This window comes from Lithobates pipiens, unplaced genomic scaffold, assembly GCF_037356315.1.
Source record: "Lithobates pipiens isolate NorthernLeopardFrog02 unplaced genomic scaffold, aLitPip1_a1.2 Scaffold_8, whole genome shotgun sequence".
Taxonomy (NCBI): domain Eukaryota; kingdom Metazoa; phylum Chordata; class Amphibia; order Anura; family Ranidae; genus Lithobates; species Lithobates pipiens.
Window position 1 is genome coordinate 494,194,189 of NW_027507903.1, and position 18,919 is coordinate 494,213,107.

Below are 18,919 nucleotides of genomic sequence, written 5' to 3' on the forward strand. Positions count from 1 at the left end.
GAAGCCATAGTAGACATAGGAAACCCCCCAAGCACATGGAGAACATTCAAACTTCTGGCTGGGATTCAGAGGAGCCCAATGCTGCAATGCAGAAGCACTAACCACTAAGCTCATATGCTGTCCAAATGTCTTTCCTTAAGAACATGAAGCGGGGAGACATCTGAGACACCACAGGTGTGCACAGCCTATTGCATTAGGATGTGCAACCCAAAGCTCAAACACACATGCCTTTTTCTGCAGCCTCAGCTGCACTGGACAGTGAATGAATGGGACGTGCACTGCACTGAGCGGCTTTCTGTTCATTTGCAATTTAATGCATACTAAAAACTTACTTACTTAATAAGTAAAACACTTTACTATGCTTCAGCTATGAATGAACACAGTGAGTGAGTGTGTTCACTGTGTTAATTTAGAAAAGCAAGGTGTCAGTAAATGACAAATTGACTAGCTCCTTCACCTGCTCTCCTACCAACAGTTGGGGGGAGAGGAGGGAAGCCAGCAACACAAGAGTAAGCCCTTGTACACACGATCGGAGATTCCGACGGAATGTGTCCTATCGGACCGTTTTGTCGGATAATCCGACTGTGTGTGGTATGCATCGGACTGTTTCCGTCTGAATATCCGTCGGACCCAATTTTCCAACTTGTTGGAAATATTTTCCGACAAACTGGTCCGATTGGACATACTCCGATCGTGTGTAGAGAATTTTGATCGGACAAAGTGCCACGCATGCTCAGATCAAATTCCTACATCAAAGCTATTGGCTACTAGCGTGAACGTAGTCCCGTCGTAACGAAATAAGGTCATCACGTTCTGAACGATCGGATTTTCCGACAACTTGGTCCGACCGCGTGTATGCAACAGTTTCAGACACAATCCATCGGACAAAATCCATCGGACAAAATCCAACGGATTTGGTTGTCAGAATGTCCGACCGTGTGTACAAGGGCTAAGACCAGGCAGTAGGAGAAATCGGCACCGCAAGCACAACTGGCACACCCCCTGCTCACGCCTATGTGAGACACAGTATGATCCCCTCTATGTGTCAAATAATTCAGCCAGCAGACAGAAGTGAAAGATTCCAGTTGAAAAACTCTGTGTACTTCGACCAGATAGGGGCTCTCATTATCACCCCCTATGGTAGCTCTAAACAGAAGAATCCTCCTCCCACATTACATTTGGCCATCAAAACAAGTAGGAGTAGGATTTATGAACCTCTAAAATATATGGGTTGACTGTTTCTCACCACATAGTGGTGTTATACTCACATAGGCCTCCTATCATAACGCATATTTTTATTTCGGGCATAAAGAGAAGTCATGTCCTCCTCCCCCAGTTCGAAGTCAAATACCTGCAGATGAAAAGAATTTATATACATTGTTATATATTGTGTGGTCTTTTACTTTGCTCTTTCTTACTAAATAAGGGTGGTTCAGCCGATTCTCGTAAACACAAAGTTCATACTGAAATGTATGTAAATCCTGACAATGAACTTCCATTTTTTATTTCTTTTGGGTCTGTTAAACACACAGCTGAAAGCCATTTGATATATCTGTGCTAGAAGTGTAAAAAAAATACCCATTGGTGCCAAAAAAGGAAGACATCTCAAGTCTCCCGGAAGGTGCAGGAGAGTCCCGCATTTCTGCGGTGGCTCCCGCACACACCCGCAAGCGCCTCCTGATCTCCCGGGAATGAACAGTGCCACTGCAGTCCCTCCTGCTGCACACCGATCATCACCAGCTTCTCTGTGTACTCCTCCCCTTTTCCCCTCCATGTCCTTCTCTGCCCCCCCCTCGTCCCCCGCAACCGGCTCCCCTCCTCTCCCGCCAGCTGTGGGGGGAACTAGTAATAGGACACAGTGAGTGAGATCGCTCCTGGGATTACTGAGCAGAATAAACTGTGTTTACTCTGCTCAGTTTATGAATGGACAGGATCCTCTCTCTCCTGTTCATTCATCGATACTGCTGAGAAAGGGACTGAGGAATGTGTCCTCAGTACCTTTGTCTGTCTCAAAGGGGAGATGTCAGGGGTCTATTTAGACCCCTGACATCTCACCAAAGCCCCCCCCCAAAAAATAAAATATTGTAACAAAATTGCAAAAAATTTAAAAGTGTAAAAAAAATTCAAAAAAAAGCATTGTGAAAAAAATTAAAAACAAATTAAAATAAAAAAAAAACAATTATTAAAAGTAAAAAAAACTACTGACACCATCCACTGCCCAGTGTGGTTGGACACTGATCAAATTAGAAAAAAAAATTGTATGTCCAATTTGGACCTACAAACTTTTTCTTCTAATTTGATCAGTGTTTAGAAAAATATTATTACTGTAAATAAAAACAATACATTTTATACTATAATTGTTCTAGTTTATAATGATACTGTACTTTATGATTAAATTGTGTTTAAAAATTAAATGAATGCTATTTTTTTTAGAGATTAACTAACCAAAGATTTAAGAAAAAAATACTTAAATTGTTTGTAAAGGCAGAAGGTTTGTTACCTTAATGCATTCTATGCATTAAGATAAAAAACCTTCTGCGTGCAGCAACCCCCCTCATATTTACTTGAGCCCCATCTCTATCCAGCGATGTTGCACGAGAGACTTTTGGACTCTCCCTCCTGATTGGCTGAGACGGCAGCAAAGCGCCATTGGCTCCAGATGCTATCAATAAAAGTCAGTTAGCCAATGCAAAGAGAGGGGGCAGGGCTAGCCGAAGCTCCATGTCTGAACGGACACAGGGAGCTGCGGCTCGACTCGGGTGCCCCCATAACAAGCTGCTTGCTGTGGGGGCACTCCACAGGAGGGAGGGGCCAGAGGCGCTGGCAAGGGACACGAGAAGAGGAGGATCCAGGCTGCTCTGTGCAAAATCATTTCACAGAAGAGGTAAGTATAACATGCTTGTTATTTTTAACAAAAAAAATAAAAAACAAGACTTTAGTATCACTTTAAGGATACAGAAGCTGTTACATAGGGACACTAAGGGGGTTATTTTCTAAAGGCAAATCCACTTTGAACTGCAAGTGCACTTGGAAGTAAAGTCGCTGTAGATCTGAGGGGGACATGTGAGGAAAATAAAAAAACTGCATTTTAGCTTGCACATGATTGGATGATAAAATCAGCAGAGCTTCCCCTCATTTCAGCTCTTCCCCTCAGATTTACAGCAACTGCACTTGCCAGTGCACTTGTAGTGCAGAGTGGATTTGCCTTTAGTAAATCAACCCCTAAGAATGAATTAGGACTGAATAGATGTGAACATTCTCTGATTGCTTTAATTGACATCATACCCAGATTGAAGCTCATCCTTTTGATCTCCGAATTTATAAAGCAGAGTATATACAAATGTAACAATGTTACTTTGTATCTCTCTATTCCACATCTGAGCAATATTCATAAACAGAGTTTAAGATGGTCTTTATTTCTATAGCAGCAGCTCCTACAGTGTCGTTTGACAAAAGAGGCAGCGGCAGAAGGACATGGAGTAGTACATACACACTGTGCACTTTTTTTCTAGGACTATGTAGTCAGTTGTGGCTATAGCATGCCCTATAGCCACAACTGGCTAAGAATATAGGCTGCCATTTCTGGCAATCTATTTCTCAAAAGGTCACCTTTACAATCTGTTGTCTATCACAGCTCCTCTCCAGTGCTGCAGACAGGCACTGCCCAGAAACTGTCAGTCCTGGGGAAGAGCACACTTCTGCAGCACTATGCACAGTGATGAGACTTTGCGGAAAACAGCATCACTTCCACGAGCCAGACAATGGTGGCTTCTAATGCTGGAAGACAGACTTACATAGGACAGGCATCTGCAAACTTGACAGGTCCCTTTTAAATAATTAAATATGAGTCTGAGATTTGGTTCCTTAAAGTAGTTGTAAAGCCATTGTATCCTAATAATCCCATCGCCTCTGTTAAATAACATTATGTGTCCCGGTGTCTGTGCTTTATAAAAAATATGCAGATTTCTACTTTATTTTATAGCGCTGCTCGGCGTTCACGTGACTGCCCGCCTCTCTCTTCTCTCGGGCTGACAACTACAGCGGGAGGGGCTGAGAACTCTCACTGATGTCAGCCGGGAGGAGAGAGGCGGGTGGTCACGTGATTGTTGAGTGGGGGGCTATTAAATAAGGTAGAAATCTGAATTTTTTTTATAAAGCACACACACATACACCAAGACACATACTGTTATCTAACAGAAGGGATGGTATGATTATTATAAAGTTCTAATTTATTATAAAGTTCTAATAGCAACAGGAGTGGAAGGGGCGGACACTGTCACTAGCTTACAGGTGGGGGGGGGGGGGGGTAGGACAGAGGAGGGCATAGGAGAGCTGCAAATGATGGAGGCACGTAAACTGACCACAGTGTCAGGGCTCAGCAGCCATGATATAAGGTGGTCAGTTTACAGGCGGAGGGCATAGCCAGGTAGGATCAGCCAGATATTTTATATGATACAGGGGACCAAATTACACAGCACAAGCAGTGTGCTGTTATTTATGCTTTAAGGGAACTGAATCAATTTTTTCACATCACATCACAAACACTTTAAAGTATATGTAAAGCCTAAACTTAAAGAGATTGTAAAGTCTCATTTTTGTTTGGTTAAAAATAACAAACATGTTATACTTACCTGCTCCATGCAATGGTTTTGCACAGAGTGGCCCGGATCCTCCTCTTTTCAGGTCCCTCCTTGGTGCTCCTGGCCCCTCCCTCCTGTTGAGTGCCCCCACAACAAGCAGCTTGCTATGGGGGCACCCGAGCCAAGCTTCAGCTCCCTGTGTCAATTCAGACACGGATCTGTGACCTGGCCCCACCTCTCTCTTCCTCCTCATTGGCTGACAGAGTTTGACTGACAGCAGCGGGAGACTGAAACAACACTTGGTTTAAAATAAGGTATGACATGAAAACAGAAAGATTTAATTAAAAAATGTCATTAGCATGCTGATGGGAGGGTGGACCAGGGAAGGCAAGATCAAAGCAGATTAAACTACAGCTTTAACCATTCCCTAAGTTATGCAAAATGTTAGAAAAGGTTTTGAAACAGTTTGTACCCGCATGTTCTCTTGGATTCTATCTTTAGTGAAGCTTTTTGCAAGAACGACAATCCCTCTCTGCAGGAGATATCGAAGTGCCACCTGGGCCGGGGTCCGTTTGATCTTACTCGCTATATCATTTAGGACTGGGTCCTCAAGAAGTACAGGGCAACCTTCACCAATCCTGCATGGAAGAAAACAGTCAGATCTAATTCATAATGAAATAGGCTCACCACCAATTACATCAGACAGTGATAGAATTAGAATGTTGCACCATTGACCCACATAGCATTGTTATTCTCCAATCTGTCTGACGGACAGAAGTGCCGGTCAAAGATCAACCACACAGACAACAAAACTTGGAGTGTTTTCATTTAATTTGAACAGACTTTGCTGTATGTTGGAAGATGAATGTGACATTCCCCGTGTTATGCTGTGCTCAAAATGCGTGGCTTCAACCAATCCGTTTTCTCCCGCATTGAGAAAATGCCAAATTAATAAGACATCTGATAATTGAATCATAATGAAGTAAATAATGATCATATATCCAATCAGTTAACTGGGTGTTTGAAGCCTCACAAGATTTCAGAGGTTGCAAGGGTAACTTGAGCAAGCGCACCTTTCATTAAATATAATACTTAATAGCCACTGAGGGCAACATTTCACAAAATTTCTTTACAAAGCCAGATATTATCATGTAAAAGTAGCAGTGACATCATTGTAGTGCTGTACGTTATCTCTACAGAGAGCGGACTTGGGAGGGACCCAGCAGGCCCTATCTACTACAGGTTGCCTGCAGAAAACTACAGGAGGGGGCAGAGACCAGACCAGTCACTCTCATATGAGGCTTATATAGCCCCGTTTTTGCAGTTGTTACCTTGTTAGGCTTCAATTGTGTTATATGGAGCCTTTTGTTCTATTTGAGCAATCCATTTTCTAATAACTTATTTTGTTGTCCCGGTTTTTCTTGGCTTTTGTACTAAAAAATGTATAAAGAATGCAAAAAAAAAGACCAGTCACTGCTGCTCTCTCTCCTTGTGCAGGGGGACTGGTTACATAGTAGGCGAAGTTGAAAAAGACGCAAGTCCATCAAGTCCAACCTGTGTGTGTGTTTTTATGTCAATATTACATTGTATATCCCTGTATGTTGTGGTCGTTTAGGTTCCTATCTAAAAGGTTTTTTTTCATTATCACATCCTTACCGCTCTTACCAAGTCTCTACGTAATTTAAAGGTGAAACCACTTTTCTTATAATTTTTGTGAATGCCAGTGTGTCTTTTTTTATGTTCCCTTGTGTGGTAAAGTTTTATCCCTAATGTGGGGTCACCAGTATGGTATTTGTACAGTGAAATCATATCATCTCTCAAGAGTCTCTTCTCCAGAGAGCATAAGTTCAGTGCTTGCTTAATCCCCCTTTTAATGCATGCCAATATTCTGTTGGCTTTGCTTGCAGCAGCTTGGCATTGCATGCCATTACTGAGCCTGTCATCTACTAAGACCCCTTTTTCCATCCTAGATTCAACCCAGAGGTTCTCCCCCTAGTGACTAGCTTGCATTCATATTTTACATTTTTCTACATTAAACCTCATTTGCCATGTAGTTGCCCACCCCATTAATTTGTTCAGATCTTCTTGCAAGGTTTCCACATCCTCCAGAGAAATTATTGCCCTGCTTATCTTAGTATCGTCCGCAAATACTGAGATTGAGCTGTTTACCCATCCTTCAGAATGTTTATGAATAAATTAAATAGTATTGGTCCCAGGACAGAATCCTACTTTCTACACCGGACCATCCCGAGTACTCCCCATTTATCATCAACCTCTAAATTCCCCCCTGTAGCCAGTTTTCAATCTATGTGCTCACCCTTTAGTCCATGCTTACAGACTTTAGTTTATAAAGTAAATGTTTATGGGGAACTGTTTTGAATGCCTTTGCAAAATCCAGATACACCACGTCTACGGGCCTTCCTTTATGTAGATGGCAGCTCTCCTCCTCATATAAGGTTAATTGATTGGTTTGGAAAGAATGATTCTTCATGAATCCATGCTGATTACTGCTAATGATATAGTTTTCATTACTAAAATCTTGTATATGATCCCTTATCATCCCCTCCAAGAGTTTGCATACTATTGACATTAGGCTAACTGGTCTGTAGTTCCCAGGGATATATCTTGATCCTTTTTTAAATATTGGTGCTACATTGGCTTTTCTCCAATCAGCTGGTACCATACCAGTCAGTAGCCTGTTCCTAAATTACTTGACTGAGTTCCTTAAGGACCCTTGGGTGCAAGCCATCTGGTTCTGGTGACTTATTAATGTTATGTTTTTCAGGTCTATTCCTAATTCTGTAACTCTGTTAGCCACGAGGGTGCTTCCTGAGATGTGTCATGAGGATAAACATTGCAGACTTGTTTATTGAAGCCCCCCCCGTTTCCCTCGTGAAAACTGAGGAGAAGAATACATTCGAAACCTTCGCCATCTCTCCATCCTTTGTAACCATATTCCCTTCATTATTCTTTATGGGGCCAATATGATCTGACTTCTCTTTCTTGCTATTTATATACTTAAAGAATTTCTTGGGATTTTTTTTACTCTCCTCCATTATGTGCCTTTCGTGTTCTATCTTAGCAGCCCCGATTGGACCCTTACATTTCTTATTGCATACTTTGTAAAGTTGGAATGCTGATGACCCCTCAGCCTGGTATTTTTTGAAGTCCTTCTCCTTTACTTTTATATGAATTTTTACGTTGGAGTTAAGCCACCCAGGACTTTTATTAGCTCTTTTAAATTTATTTCCCATTGGAATGCACTGTGTCAGGAAAGGTTCCACCCACTGATGATACTGTCTGTCATTTGGTGTGCAGTACTGTGATCCACCAGCAGGTGTCTCCTGGCAGTCTGGAACTGCCTGGGGAGCCTTCCCCTGTTAGTAGTATTATATGATCCTTGGGCTGCAGTACTGGCGTCCACCAACGGGTGGTTCCTGGCAGTGTGGGGCCGACATCATCTCCTGCAATTAGGCATCACCTGAGTAATTGCAGGAGGTGTGTATATGTACCCAGGGCTGGTGCAAGGATTTTTGGCACCCTAGGCGAAACCTCATTTTGCCGCCCCCCCATTGGCCCCGCCCCTGACTCCACCCCCAGAATACCGCTTCACCAGCGCTCAACAATTCCGCCTCACCAGCGAATAAAACGGCGATTGTTGCAATATTTTATGTCACACGGTATTTGCGCAGCGGTGTTTTAAATGCAACTTTTTAGGAAAAGGGACGCTTTCATGAATTTAAAAAAAAAAAAAACTGTAAAATTATCCCATTTTTTTTGCATAACGTGAAAGATAATGTTACGCCGAGTAAATAGATACCAAACATGTCACACTTTATAATTGCACGCACTTGTGGATTGACGACAAAGTACGGTACCTAAAAATCTCAATAGGCGACGCTTTAAACATTTTTTACGGTTACCAGGTTAGCGTTACAGAGGAGGTCTAGTGCTAGAATTATTGCTCTCGCTCTGACGATCGCGGCGATACCTCACATGTGTGATTTGAACACCGTTTACATACGCGGGCGTGACTTCCGTATGCGTTTTCTTTGCTTTGCGAGCTCGCGGGGACGGCGGGCGCTTTAAAAAAAAAAAAATTTTTTTATTTATTTTAAATTGACTAAATTGTTTAAATTAAAAAAAAAAAAATTGATCACTTTTATTGCTGTCACAAGGAATGTAAACATCCCTTGTGACAGTAATAGGTGGTGACAGGTACTCTTTATGGAGGGATCGGGGGTCTAAAAGACCCCCCACCCCTCCTTTACACTTCAATGTATTCAGATCGCCGAAAACGGCGATTCTGAATACCGGATATTTTTTTAAATCCGGCGCCATTGGCAGCCGAGTAAACAGGAAGTGACGTCATGACGTCGCTTCCGTGTTTACTAGGAGGAGACTGGAACGAAGCCGATTACGGCTTCGTTCCAGTTCCTCCCCAGCGGCCGGAGGCGCCGCAATAGGAATCGGTGCTCCCGATCGAGCGGGAGCACCGGTGACAGCGGCGTGAGGCGGCGGGAGGGGGGGACGTCCCCTCCCGCTCCTCCGGCATAACAGCCGAGCGGCTTTTAGCCGCATCGGTTGTTATGGCTGGATAGCCAATCGCCCGCTGAACAAAAAGGTACCGGGATGATGCCTGCAGGTGCGGGCATCATCCCGGTATACCCCCGGCCGGGCGCCCTAGGCGGCAGTGCGCTCCAGGCGGTTGCCTAGTCCGCCTAGTGGTAGCGCCGGCCCTGTATGTACCCGGAAGACACGCTGATGCCTTGCCTTGGTATCTTCCTTGTGCCCTGACCCTGAACTTTTGAAGCTCTGAACCTGAATCTGAATCTGAACCTGAACCTGATCCTGTTCCTGTCTGTTACCTGAACCTTGAACCCTGGACCCTGAGCCTTGTACCTGACCCATCCCTCCTGTGATCCATCCATCCTCTCCTTGTCCTGTTTGTCTCCCTTCCCCAGCTGCTGACCCCCCGTTGTCGACCCTGGCCTGGCCCTGGTATTCCCCTTTACTTGTATATATTTGTCTGTTATTATTTGTGGGTTTCTGTTTGGTGGTTGTTTGGTTGCACATTGTAGTATATTGTAGGTGGTTGTATTCATCACTTATCTTAAAAAATTATATGTTTTCACCTTATTTACCTTTGTTGCTCTGCTGCTGTCCACACAGCTCTGGTCACACCTGATACGTGACAGTATACCAAGGCCATTCCTGACCAGAAGTGGCTACATGGAGGAGCCATCTCGGTTCTGTTTACTTCAGGTGAAATGAATTTGGATTTTATTAGTTACTATGCTCTGCTGGCATCTGAGAGTGGTGAATATCTCGGCCAGACACTTAAGGAGTGGACGAGTGACCCGTTGTTTGAAATCATGCATTTAGATCACTCTCTGGTGGATCAGGGTTGTTTGCTGTTTGGGGATGTGCAGCCTTTAATTCACATATGTACAGAGCTGGCCCTGCCCAGTATTCCCAAAGGCCGGGATGACTTTTCTCCACCTTTTAATATTAATCAAGTTGTTCTGATCAGTATAAGGTATATATTTACTGATCGTACTGTTGCTCTAAATTGGCATCCATTACTAACAGGAACTGTAGTATATTCCGCACACTTCCTGCCCAGCAGTCACATTAGATAATCTTTCTACAGTGAAGGAAGCATACTAAAGACCTCCACTACTTCTTAATACTGGCATCGGAAGCATAAGTCTGTAAGTATGCAGTCATTCATTTTCAGTTAGTTAATATATGTTCTACTAATGCAACTACATTGTATATGTGTGTTGGTGGGATGTTTCTGTCAGGAAGTTCACTCAGCTAGGCCACATTTTTGCTAGCTAGTGCCTTAACAGTATTGTAGCATGCCTGTTACTATTTGCATTTGTGATGTAATGTTAAATGCTAATGCATATTTTTATAATTTGTGTTTTGCAGTTTTATAAAAAACTTATTCTGAGTAAAGATTACAACTATGAGCCCTTCCTCCTGAGTCTTTATTGGGAAGCTGTTAGCTGTCTGCCAAGCCTTGTACTTTGAAAACATTGTGAGGGCAGAACTCACCCGCTTACAGAACTCACTTCAGCGGACTGTCTGTTCGTCGTGTGTGGTCAAGTCCGTTCTTTTAAAAGTTGGACGGACTGTCTGTCGGATTGTCTGACGAACTTAGTTGGGCAGACAATCCGCCCGTGTGTACGCGGCCTAAGGATGATCCGAACACCCCCTGTTCGGTTCGCACCAGAACCTGCGAACAGACCTAAACTTCGTGTGAACTTTAGAACCCTATTAAAGTCTATGGGACTCGAACGTTCAAAATCTAAAGTGCTAATTTTAAAGGCTAATATGCAAGTTACCGTCCTAAAAAGTGTTTGGGGACCTGGGTCCTGCCCCAGGGGACATGGATCAATGCAAAAAAAAGTTTTAAAAATTGCAGTTTTTTCAGGAGCAGTGATTTTAATAATGATTAAAGTGAAACAATAAAAGTGTAAGGCCGCGTACACACGCGCGGACTGTTCGCCCAACTTTGTCCGCTGAACAGTGTTTGGGCGGACAGTCCGCTCGTGTGTGGGCTTTCAGCGGACAGTTTCAGCGGACAGTTTGACGAACCAGGTTTTACGGAATTTCCGAAAAACTGTCCGCTGAAACCTTGTTTCAGCGAACAGTCCGCTCGTGTGTAGGCTTGTTCGTCAAACTAAGTTTCCGCGCATGCTCAGAAAGGATTTACACGCCGAAAGTTATAATGCAGTGTATAGGACGTCATATTTTTCGTCCCGTCGTACGTGCCGTTCACGTCATCGCGCACGGTTTCAGCAAACTGTTCGTCCGTCGTGTGTGGCCATGTCCGTCCATGCTAATTTTGAGCGGACTGTTTGCCGAAACTGTTTGACGGACAAAGTTGGGCGAACAGTCCGCGCGTGTGTACGCGGCCTAATATTCCTTTAAATTTCGTACCTGGGGGGTGTCTATGGTATGCCTGTGAAGGGGTGCATGTTTCCCGTGCTTAGAACTGTCCCTGCACAAAGTGTCATTTCTGCAGGAAAAAACGTATTTTAAAATCACTTGCGGCTATAATGAATTGTCGGCTCCCGTAATACAGAGAACACATTACGGGAGCCGACAATTCATTCATTGATAAAAAAAAAAGGATGGGGATCCCCTAAATTCAATTACCAGGCCCTTCGGGTCTGGTATGGATATTAAGGGGAACCCCGCGTTAAATTAAAAAAAATTGACGTGGGGTTCCCCCTAAATATCCATACCAGACCCTTTATCCGAGCACGCAACCTGGCACGCCGCAGGAAAAGAGGGGGGGCGAGAGAGTGCCCCCCCTCCTGAACCGTACCAGGCCACATGCCCTCAACATTGGGAGGATGCTTTGGGGGTCTGTGGGTGACCCCGCCCCCCTCTGATGTAACGCAGGTTTCCGTTACATCAGAGGGGGCGGGGTCCCTCATTAGCGTCAGAGGGGGCGGGGTCAGGTGACGGGTGGCCCCGCCCTCCTAATATAAGAAATGTCAGGTGCTGGGTTCCCCGCAGTGTCTCCTCAGTGGAGACAGAAGATGGATGCATGGATGGACTGCGCTGGACTGAAAATCACCCATCGCTGGATCAGATCAGCCATCGCTGGACCCCGGAGAGATGACCATCCGTCGCTGGATAGCAAGAGTGGATTACCACCGCTGGAATCTTCCTTTATTAAAAATAAATAAATAAATAAATACATTTTCTAAAGTGTGTTATTTAACCATTTTTTACACTTTCTTTGTGAAATGGTAGGGGTACTTTTGTACTCCCTTACCATTTCAAACAGGGGGGCCAGGATCTGGGGGTCCCCTTGTTAAAGGGGGCTTCCAGATTCTGATAAGCTCCCCGCCCGCAGACCCCTACAACCACCGGCCAGGGTTGTGGGGATGAGGCCCTTGTCCCCATCAACATGGGGACATAGTGCTTTGAGGGGTCACAGACCCCCAAAGCATCCTCCCAATGTTGAGGGCATGTGGCCTGGTATGGTTGGGGGGGACGCTCTCTCGTCCCCCCTTTTTTCCTGCGGCCTGCCAGGTTGCGTGTTCGGATAAAGGGTCTGGTATGGATTTTTAGGGGGAACCCCACGCCAATTTTTTTTTTATTTGAAGCGGGGTTCCCCTTAATATCCATACCAGACCTGAAGGGCCTGGTAATTGAATTTAGGGGAACCCCACGCTTTTTTTTAATTTTTTTATCAATGAATGAATTGTCGGCTCCCGTAATACAGAGAACACTCATTGAGTGTTCTCTGTATTACGGGAGCCGGCAATTCATTATAGCCGCGTGTGATTTTAAAAGACTTTTTTTCCTGCAGAAATTACACTTTGTGCAGGGACAATTATAAGCACTGGAAACATGCGCCCCTTCACAGGCATACTATAGACACCCCCAGGTATGAAATTTAAAGGAATATTACACTTTTATTGTTTCACTTTAATCATTATTAAAATCACTGCTCCTGAAAAAACGGCTGTTTTTAAAACTTTTTTTTGCATTGATCCATGTCCCCTGGGGCAGGACCCAGGTCCCCAAACACTTTTTAGGACAGTAACTTGCATTATTAGCCTTTAAAATTAGCACTTTAGATTTCTCCCATAGACTTGTACAGGGTGTTCCGGCTTTTCGAATTTGCCACGAACAGCCCAAATTGTTCACTGTTCGCTGAATAGGCGAACAGGCAATGTTCGAGTCGAACATGAGTTTGACTCAAACTCGAAGCTCATTCCTATTGGTGACATACTTTTAGAGCTGGAGGCGGCAAAGGCTGGTGGATACCTGCCAGGCCTCTCATATTTGGATAGAGCACATGGAGTCAAACCGGTAATCGAGAAGCTTCCTTACAGCTTACAAGAAAGATGGATCACGTAAGCATCAAAATACAAGGAAGATCATCAGGTGGCATTTCCACCTTTCTCCTTCCTCGCCAAATTCATTGTGAATCAAGCTAAAATACGCAATGACCCAAGCTTCGCCTGTTTGAACATGGGAGGCTCCAGTTCTGTAAAGACAGAGAAACAACCTTCAGTGCACAATAAACAACGCAGAGCAACAGTGTCTGTACGGAAGACAGAAGTACCGGTTGAGTTTGAGGCCAACCAGGATAAAAGCTCAGGAATGCAAATTGAGGACCCAGATAAGCAGTGTCCACTACATAACAAGCCTCATCCACTGAGAAAATGTCACAGTTTCAGAAGCAAGACAATAGAGGAGCGCAAATCTTATATTAAGGACAAGCGCATTTGTTTCAGATGCTGTGGTTCAACTCAAAATCTTGCTAAAGACTGTGTGAAAACAATTAGGTGCAAAGAATGCAATAGTGACAACCATCTGTCTGCTTTACACCCAGGACCAGCACCATGGAAAACAGAGAATCTGGTAACCCAAGAAGATCATGGTGGGGAGCAAAAAGTGAGTGCATTACCAGCAATAACCTCAAAGTGCACTAAGATCTGCACAAACACATTTAGCTCTAGATCATGCTCCAAGATATGTTTAGTCGAGGTGTATCCAGCAGGCCTCAGAGAGAGGGCAATCAGAATGTATGCGGTCCTAGATGAACAAAGTAACAGATCTTTGGCAAAAACAGAGTTCTTTGACCTCTTCGGTGGAGGAAGTCCAACTCTGTATACTTTGAAGACATGTTCAGGAGTTGTGGAGACATCAGGGAGGAGAGCAAACAACTACATCATTGAATCATTAGATGGGAAAATGCAGCTGACTCTGCCCACTCTCATACAATGTGATATGATACCAGATGATAGTTCAGAGATACCCACACCTGAAATTGCACGTCACTACCCTCATCTGATGCAAATATCAGACAAGATTCCAGTACTGGACCCAGGTGTTGCAATTATCCTTCTACTTGGAAGAGGCATACTGCGAGTGCACAAGGTCAGAGAGCAATACAGTGAGCCACACAATGCACCATTTGCACAACATCTTGACCTTGGATGGGTCATCATTGGTGATGTATGTCTGGATGGAGCTCACAATGTTGCAAAATGGCTGCACATCATGTCTTAGCACCTGTACCAACAGGATACAGATTAAAGAGAGACTAGTCAACCCAATACAACAGCAGAAAGTTCAGCGTTACATGGAGGCTATCACCTCATCTGAAGATACAGATGAGCTAGGATGCAAGATGTTTGAAAGAATGCGAGATGATGACAAACCAGCACCATCTGTTGAAGATAGCCTCTTCCTTGAGATCATGGACAGAGAAGTCTTTATAGATGAGTCAAACAGCTGGGTAGCTCCTCTACCTTTCCGTTCACCCCGACATTACCTCATTGCGACGCACGCCAGACAGAAAGACAGATATGAAGGAACACTTCCATGATTTCATACAGAAGATCTTCAACAGTGGTCAAGCTGAAAAAGCACCACCATTGGAAGAAAAACAAGAATGTTCGTACTTACCAATATTTGGAGTGTATCATCCTCAGAAACCAGGACAGATACGAGTAGTATTTAACTCCAGTGCAAAGTATGAAGGCCTTTCCCTAAACGATGTCCTCCTCAGTGGACCTGACCTGAATAATACACTCCTTGGAGTCCTCATCAGGTTCCGAAAAGAATGCGTTGCAGTAACAGCAGATGTACAACAAATGTTCTACTGTTTCCTTGTCTGCAAAGATCACAGAGACTACCTGAGGTTCCTGTGGTATGAAAACAATGACTTTAACAAAGATGTCACAAAATATAAGATGAAGGTACATGTGTTCCGGAACAGCCCCTCTCCAGCTGTAGCTATCTACAATATTCTCTCTATGACAAATGCAAAGTGCTGATATAAAAATCATCCAATAGCTTTTATCATTAGCGGCGCTCCTGTCAAATTAAAATGACCGGACTGAAAAAAATATTTTTTCAAATTATAAAACAACCAAAATAATCATCCCTTAATAACGACATCAGATGGTGTTTTAAGAGAGAAAGGAGAGTCCAGACACAGATGGTGATATTAATTAGACATGGGCGCCGTCAATAAATTAATTTTGTTCTGTTCCGTTACGGTTCGTATTAAAATTAATTCGTATTTCGTGTCCAAAATTCAATTTCAATTCGTACGAAATATGAATTGTCGTTAGGTTCGTTAACTTGTACGAACATTCGTTACGATGAATTTAAAGGAAAAAATATACCTCAATATGACAGTCGATGCTGATGGAAATTGGGTTTTTATCCGAAATACGAAATTCCGTTGAAGAATTTCCTATCCGAAATATGAATTTTTGTTAGATGAGGGGCTCCCACCATCCCTGTGCTGTGCTGACTTCCTCCTGGGGATTCGTAAACAAAAGTTCGTATTTCGTACAAAATTCGGATGCATGGCAATTCGTATTTCGGATCCTCCCGAACGTACGAATTTAGGGAAATTCGTACAAATTTGAGATTCATACGAAACGAATCGCACATGTCGAATATCAATAGTTGTCTGTCGAATGTGCACCTTTCCACCAGATTACTCCACCCGTGGCTCACACACCCCTCTGGGATTCAAACTCACCACAATTCCAGATTAAATGAGCCTTGAGTAATCCCACCAGAGCTCTACTCCTTTATGCCTCTTTCTCATCAGAATCCATAGACAAGTGCAGCCAGATCCAACACATGAGGAAAGAAAAAAGATTTCTCCACATAGTCTAGTTCCGCTTTAACACTTTTTTTATTGGAGTTCCACAATTAAAAACTACTTGTTCTCTTCAAAGGTTGCTACAGTCCTTAGTTCAGTTAGGCCAATCATATGTTAATTGTTTATAACCCTAATGCTGAGGAGATACAAGGTCAGCTCTAAGAGACGCTGCACAGCGCAAATCCCGTCACCTGATACCGCTTCTGGTTTTGCCGGTTATCTCAACTCAGACCACTGGAAAGCAAGAAACATGCATATCACTTCCGATCATTGCTAGATCATGCCCTGATGTGTTTCGTTATCACAACTTTTTCAAAGGGCGTGGCCTAGCGACGCAAAATCCCACCTTATATCCGATTTGTTAACGATCGGAATTAACTCTCTGCTTTCCATCATGCCGCTACTTTGTGCGCACGAATAATCAACACAGAGAACAACCCGGCCTAATAGAATGTCTCACGCAAGTCATCCAGTTAATGGCGGTTACAATTAAAAGATATTCTAATAGCAGCATACGGAAATAAAATATATATTAATTAAACAGGTTTAAAGTGCATTTAGGGATGCACCGAATGGGTTTTTTGGTGCTGAAACCGATACCGAAAATGAAAAATACACTAGGCCGAAAACCGAAACCGAAACAGCACCGATACCGAAAATGACTGTTTTTAAAAAATATTTTTATACAGGAGGTGGTCAGAGACTGGGGACATGGTACAGGAGGTGGTCAGAGACTGGGGACATGGTACAGGAGGTGGTCAGAGACTGGGGACATGGTACAGGAGGTGGTCAGAGACTGGGGACATGGTACAGGAGGTGGTCAGAGACTGGGGAAATGGTACAGGAGGTGGTCAGAGACTGGGGACATGGTACAGGAGGTGGTCAGAGACTGGGGACATGGTACAGGAGGTGGTCAGAGACTGGGGACATGGTACAGGAGGTGGTCAGAGACTGGGGACATGGTACAGGAGGTGGTCAGAGACTGGGGACATGGTACAGGAGGTGGTCAGAGACTGGGGACATGGTACAGGAGGTGGTCAGAGACTGGGGACATGGTACAGGAGGTGGTCAGAGACTGGGGACATGGTAAAGGAGGTGGTCAGAGACTGGGGACATGGTACAGGAGGTGGTCAGAGACTGGGGACATGGTACAGGAGGTGGTCAGAGACTGGGGACATGGTTCAGGAGGTGGTCAGAGACTGGGGACACGGTACAGGAGATGGTCAGAGACTGGGGACGCGGTACAGGAGGTGGTCAGAGACTGGGGACGCGGTACAGGAGGTGGTCAGAGACTGGGGACACGGTACAGGAGGTGGTCAGAGACTGGGGACACGGTACAGGAGGTGGTCAGAGACTGGGGACACGGTACAGGAGGTGGTCAGAGACTGGGGACATGGTACAGGAGGTGGTCAGAGACTGGGGACATGGTACAGGAGGTGGTTAGAGACTGGGGACATGGTACAGGAGGTGGTCAGAGACTGGGGACATGGTACAGGAGGTGGTCAGAGACTGGGGACATGGTACAGGAGGTGGTCAGAGACTGGGGACATGGTACAGGAGGTGGTCAGAGACTGGGGACATGGTAAAGGAGGTGGTCAGAGACTGGGGACATGGTACAGGAGGTGATCAGAGACTGGGGACATGGTACAGGAGGTGGTCAGAGACTGGGGACATGGTTCAGGAGGTGTTCAGAGACTGCATGCATGGTTCAGGAGGTGGTCAGAGACTGCATGCATGGTACAGGAGGTGGTCAGAGACTGCATGCATGGTACAGGAGGTGGTCAGAGACTGGGGACATGGTACAGGAGGTGGTCAGAGACTGGGGACATGGTACAGGAGGTGATCAGAGACTGGGGACATGGTACAGGAGGTGGTCAGAGACTGGGGACATGGTTCAGGAGGTGGTCAGAGACTGCATGCATGGTTCAGGAGGTGGTCAGAGACTGCATGCATGGTACAGGAGGTGGTCAGAGACTGCATGCATGGTACAGGAGGTGGTCAGAGACTGGGGACACGGTACAGGAGATGGTCAGAGACTGTGGACACGGTACAGGAGGTGGTCAGAGACTGGGGACACGGTACAGGAGGTGGTCAGAGACTGGGGACACGGTACAGGAGGTGGTCAGAGACTGGGGACACGGTACAGGAGGTGGTCAGAGACTGGGGACACGGTACAGGAGATGGTCAGAGACTGGGGACACGGTACAGGAGGTGGTCAGACCCTGGGGACACGGTACAGGAGGTGGTCAGAGACTGGGGACTCGGTACAGGAGGTGGTCAGAGACTGGGGACACGGTACAGGAGGTGGTCAGAGACTGGGGACACGGTACAGGAGGTGGTCAGAGACTGGGGACACGGTACAGGAGGTGGTCAGAGACTGGGGACACGGTTCAGGAGGTGGTCAGAGACTGCATGCATGGTACAGGAGGTGGTCAGAGACTGCATGCATGGTACAGGAGGTGGTCAGAGACTGGGGACACGGTACAGGAGATGGTCAGAGACTGGGGACACGGTACAGGAGGTGGTCAGAGACTGGGGACACGGTACAGGAGGTGGTCAGAGACTGGGGACACGGTACAGGAGGTGGTCAGAGACTGGGGACACGGTACAGGAGGTGGTCAGAGACTGGGGACACGGTACAGGAGGTGGTCAGAGACTGGGGACACGGTACAGG

The 18,919-nt window shown here is 45.1% G+C and overlaps 1 protein-coding gene and 1 long non-coding RNA gene across 6 annotated transcripts in view; one reads left to right on the forward strand and one right to left on the reverse strand.

Moving 5' to 3' along the window:
- LOC143960487 (uncharacterized) overlaps positions 1–18,919 on the forward strand; it is a 192,975-nt gene that overhangs the window by 105,441 nt on the left and 68,615 nt on the right. The gene's annotated exons all lie outside the window — the stretch shown is intronic.
- The window catches only part of LOC143960483 (estradiol 17 beta-dehydrogenase 5-like), a 146,818-nt gene that overhangs the window by 6,252 nt on the left and 121,647 nt on the right, over positions 1–18,919 (reverse strand). For all 5 annotated transcript variants that reach the window (XM_077469129.1, XM_077469130.1, XM_077469132.1 and 2 more), the window contains 2 exons: positions 5,053–5,218; positions 1,269–1,351 (listed from right to left, as the gene is read on the reverse strand). In XM_077469129.1, the coding sequence (XP_077325255.1) occupies positions 1,269–1,351; positions 5,053–5,218 (249 nt within the window). The remainder of the gene's footprint in view (positions 1–1,268; positions 1,352–5,052; positions 5,219–18,919) is intronic.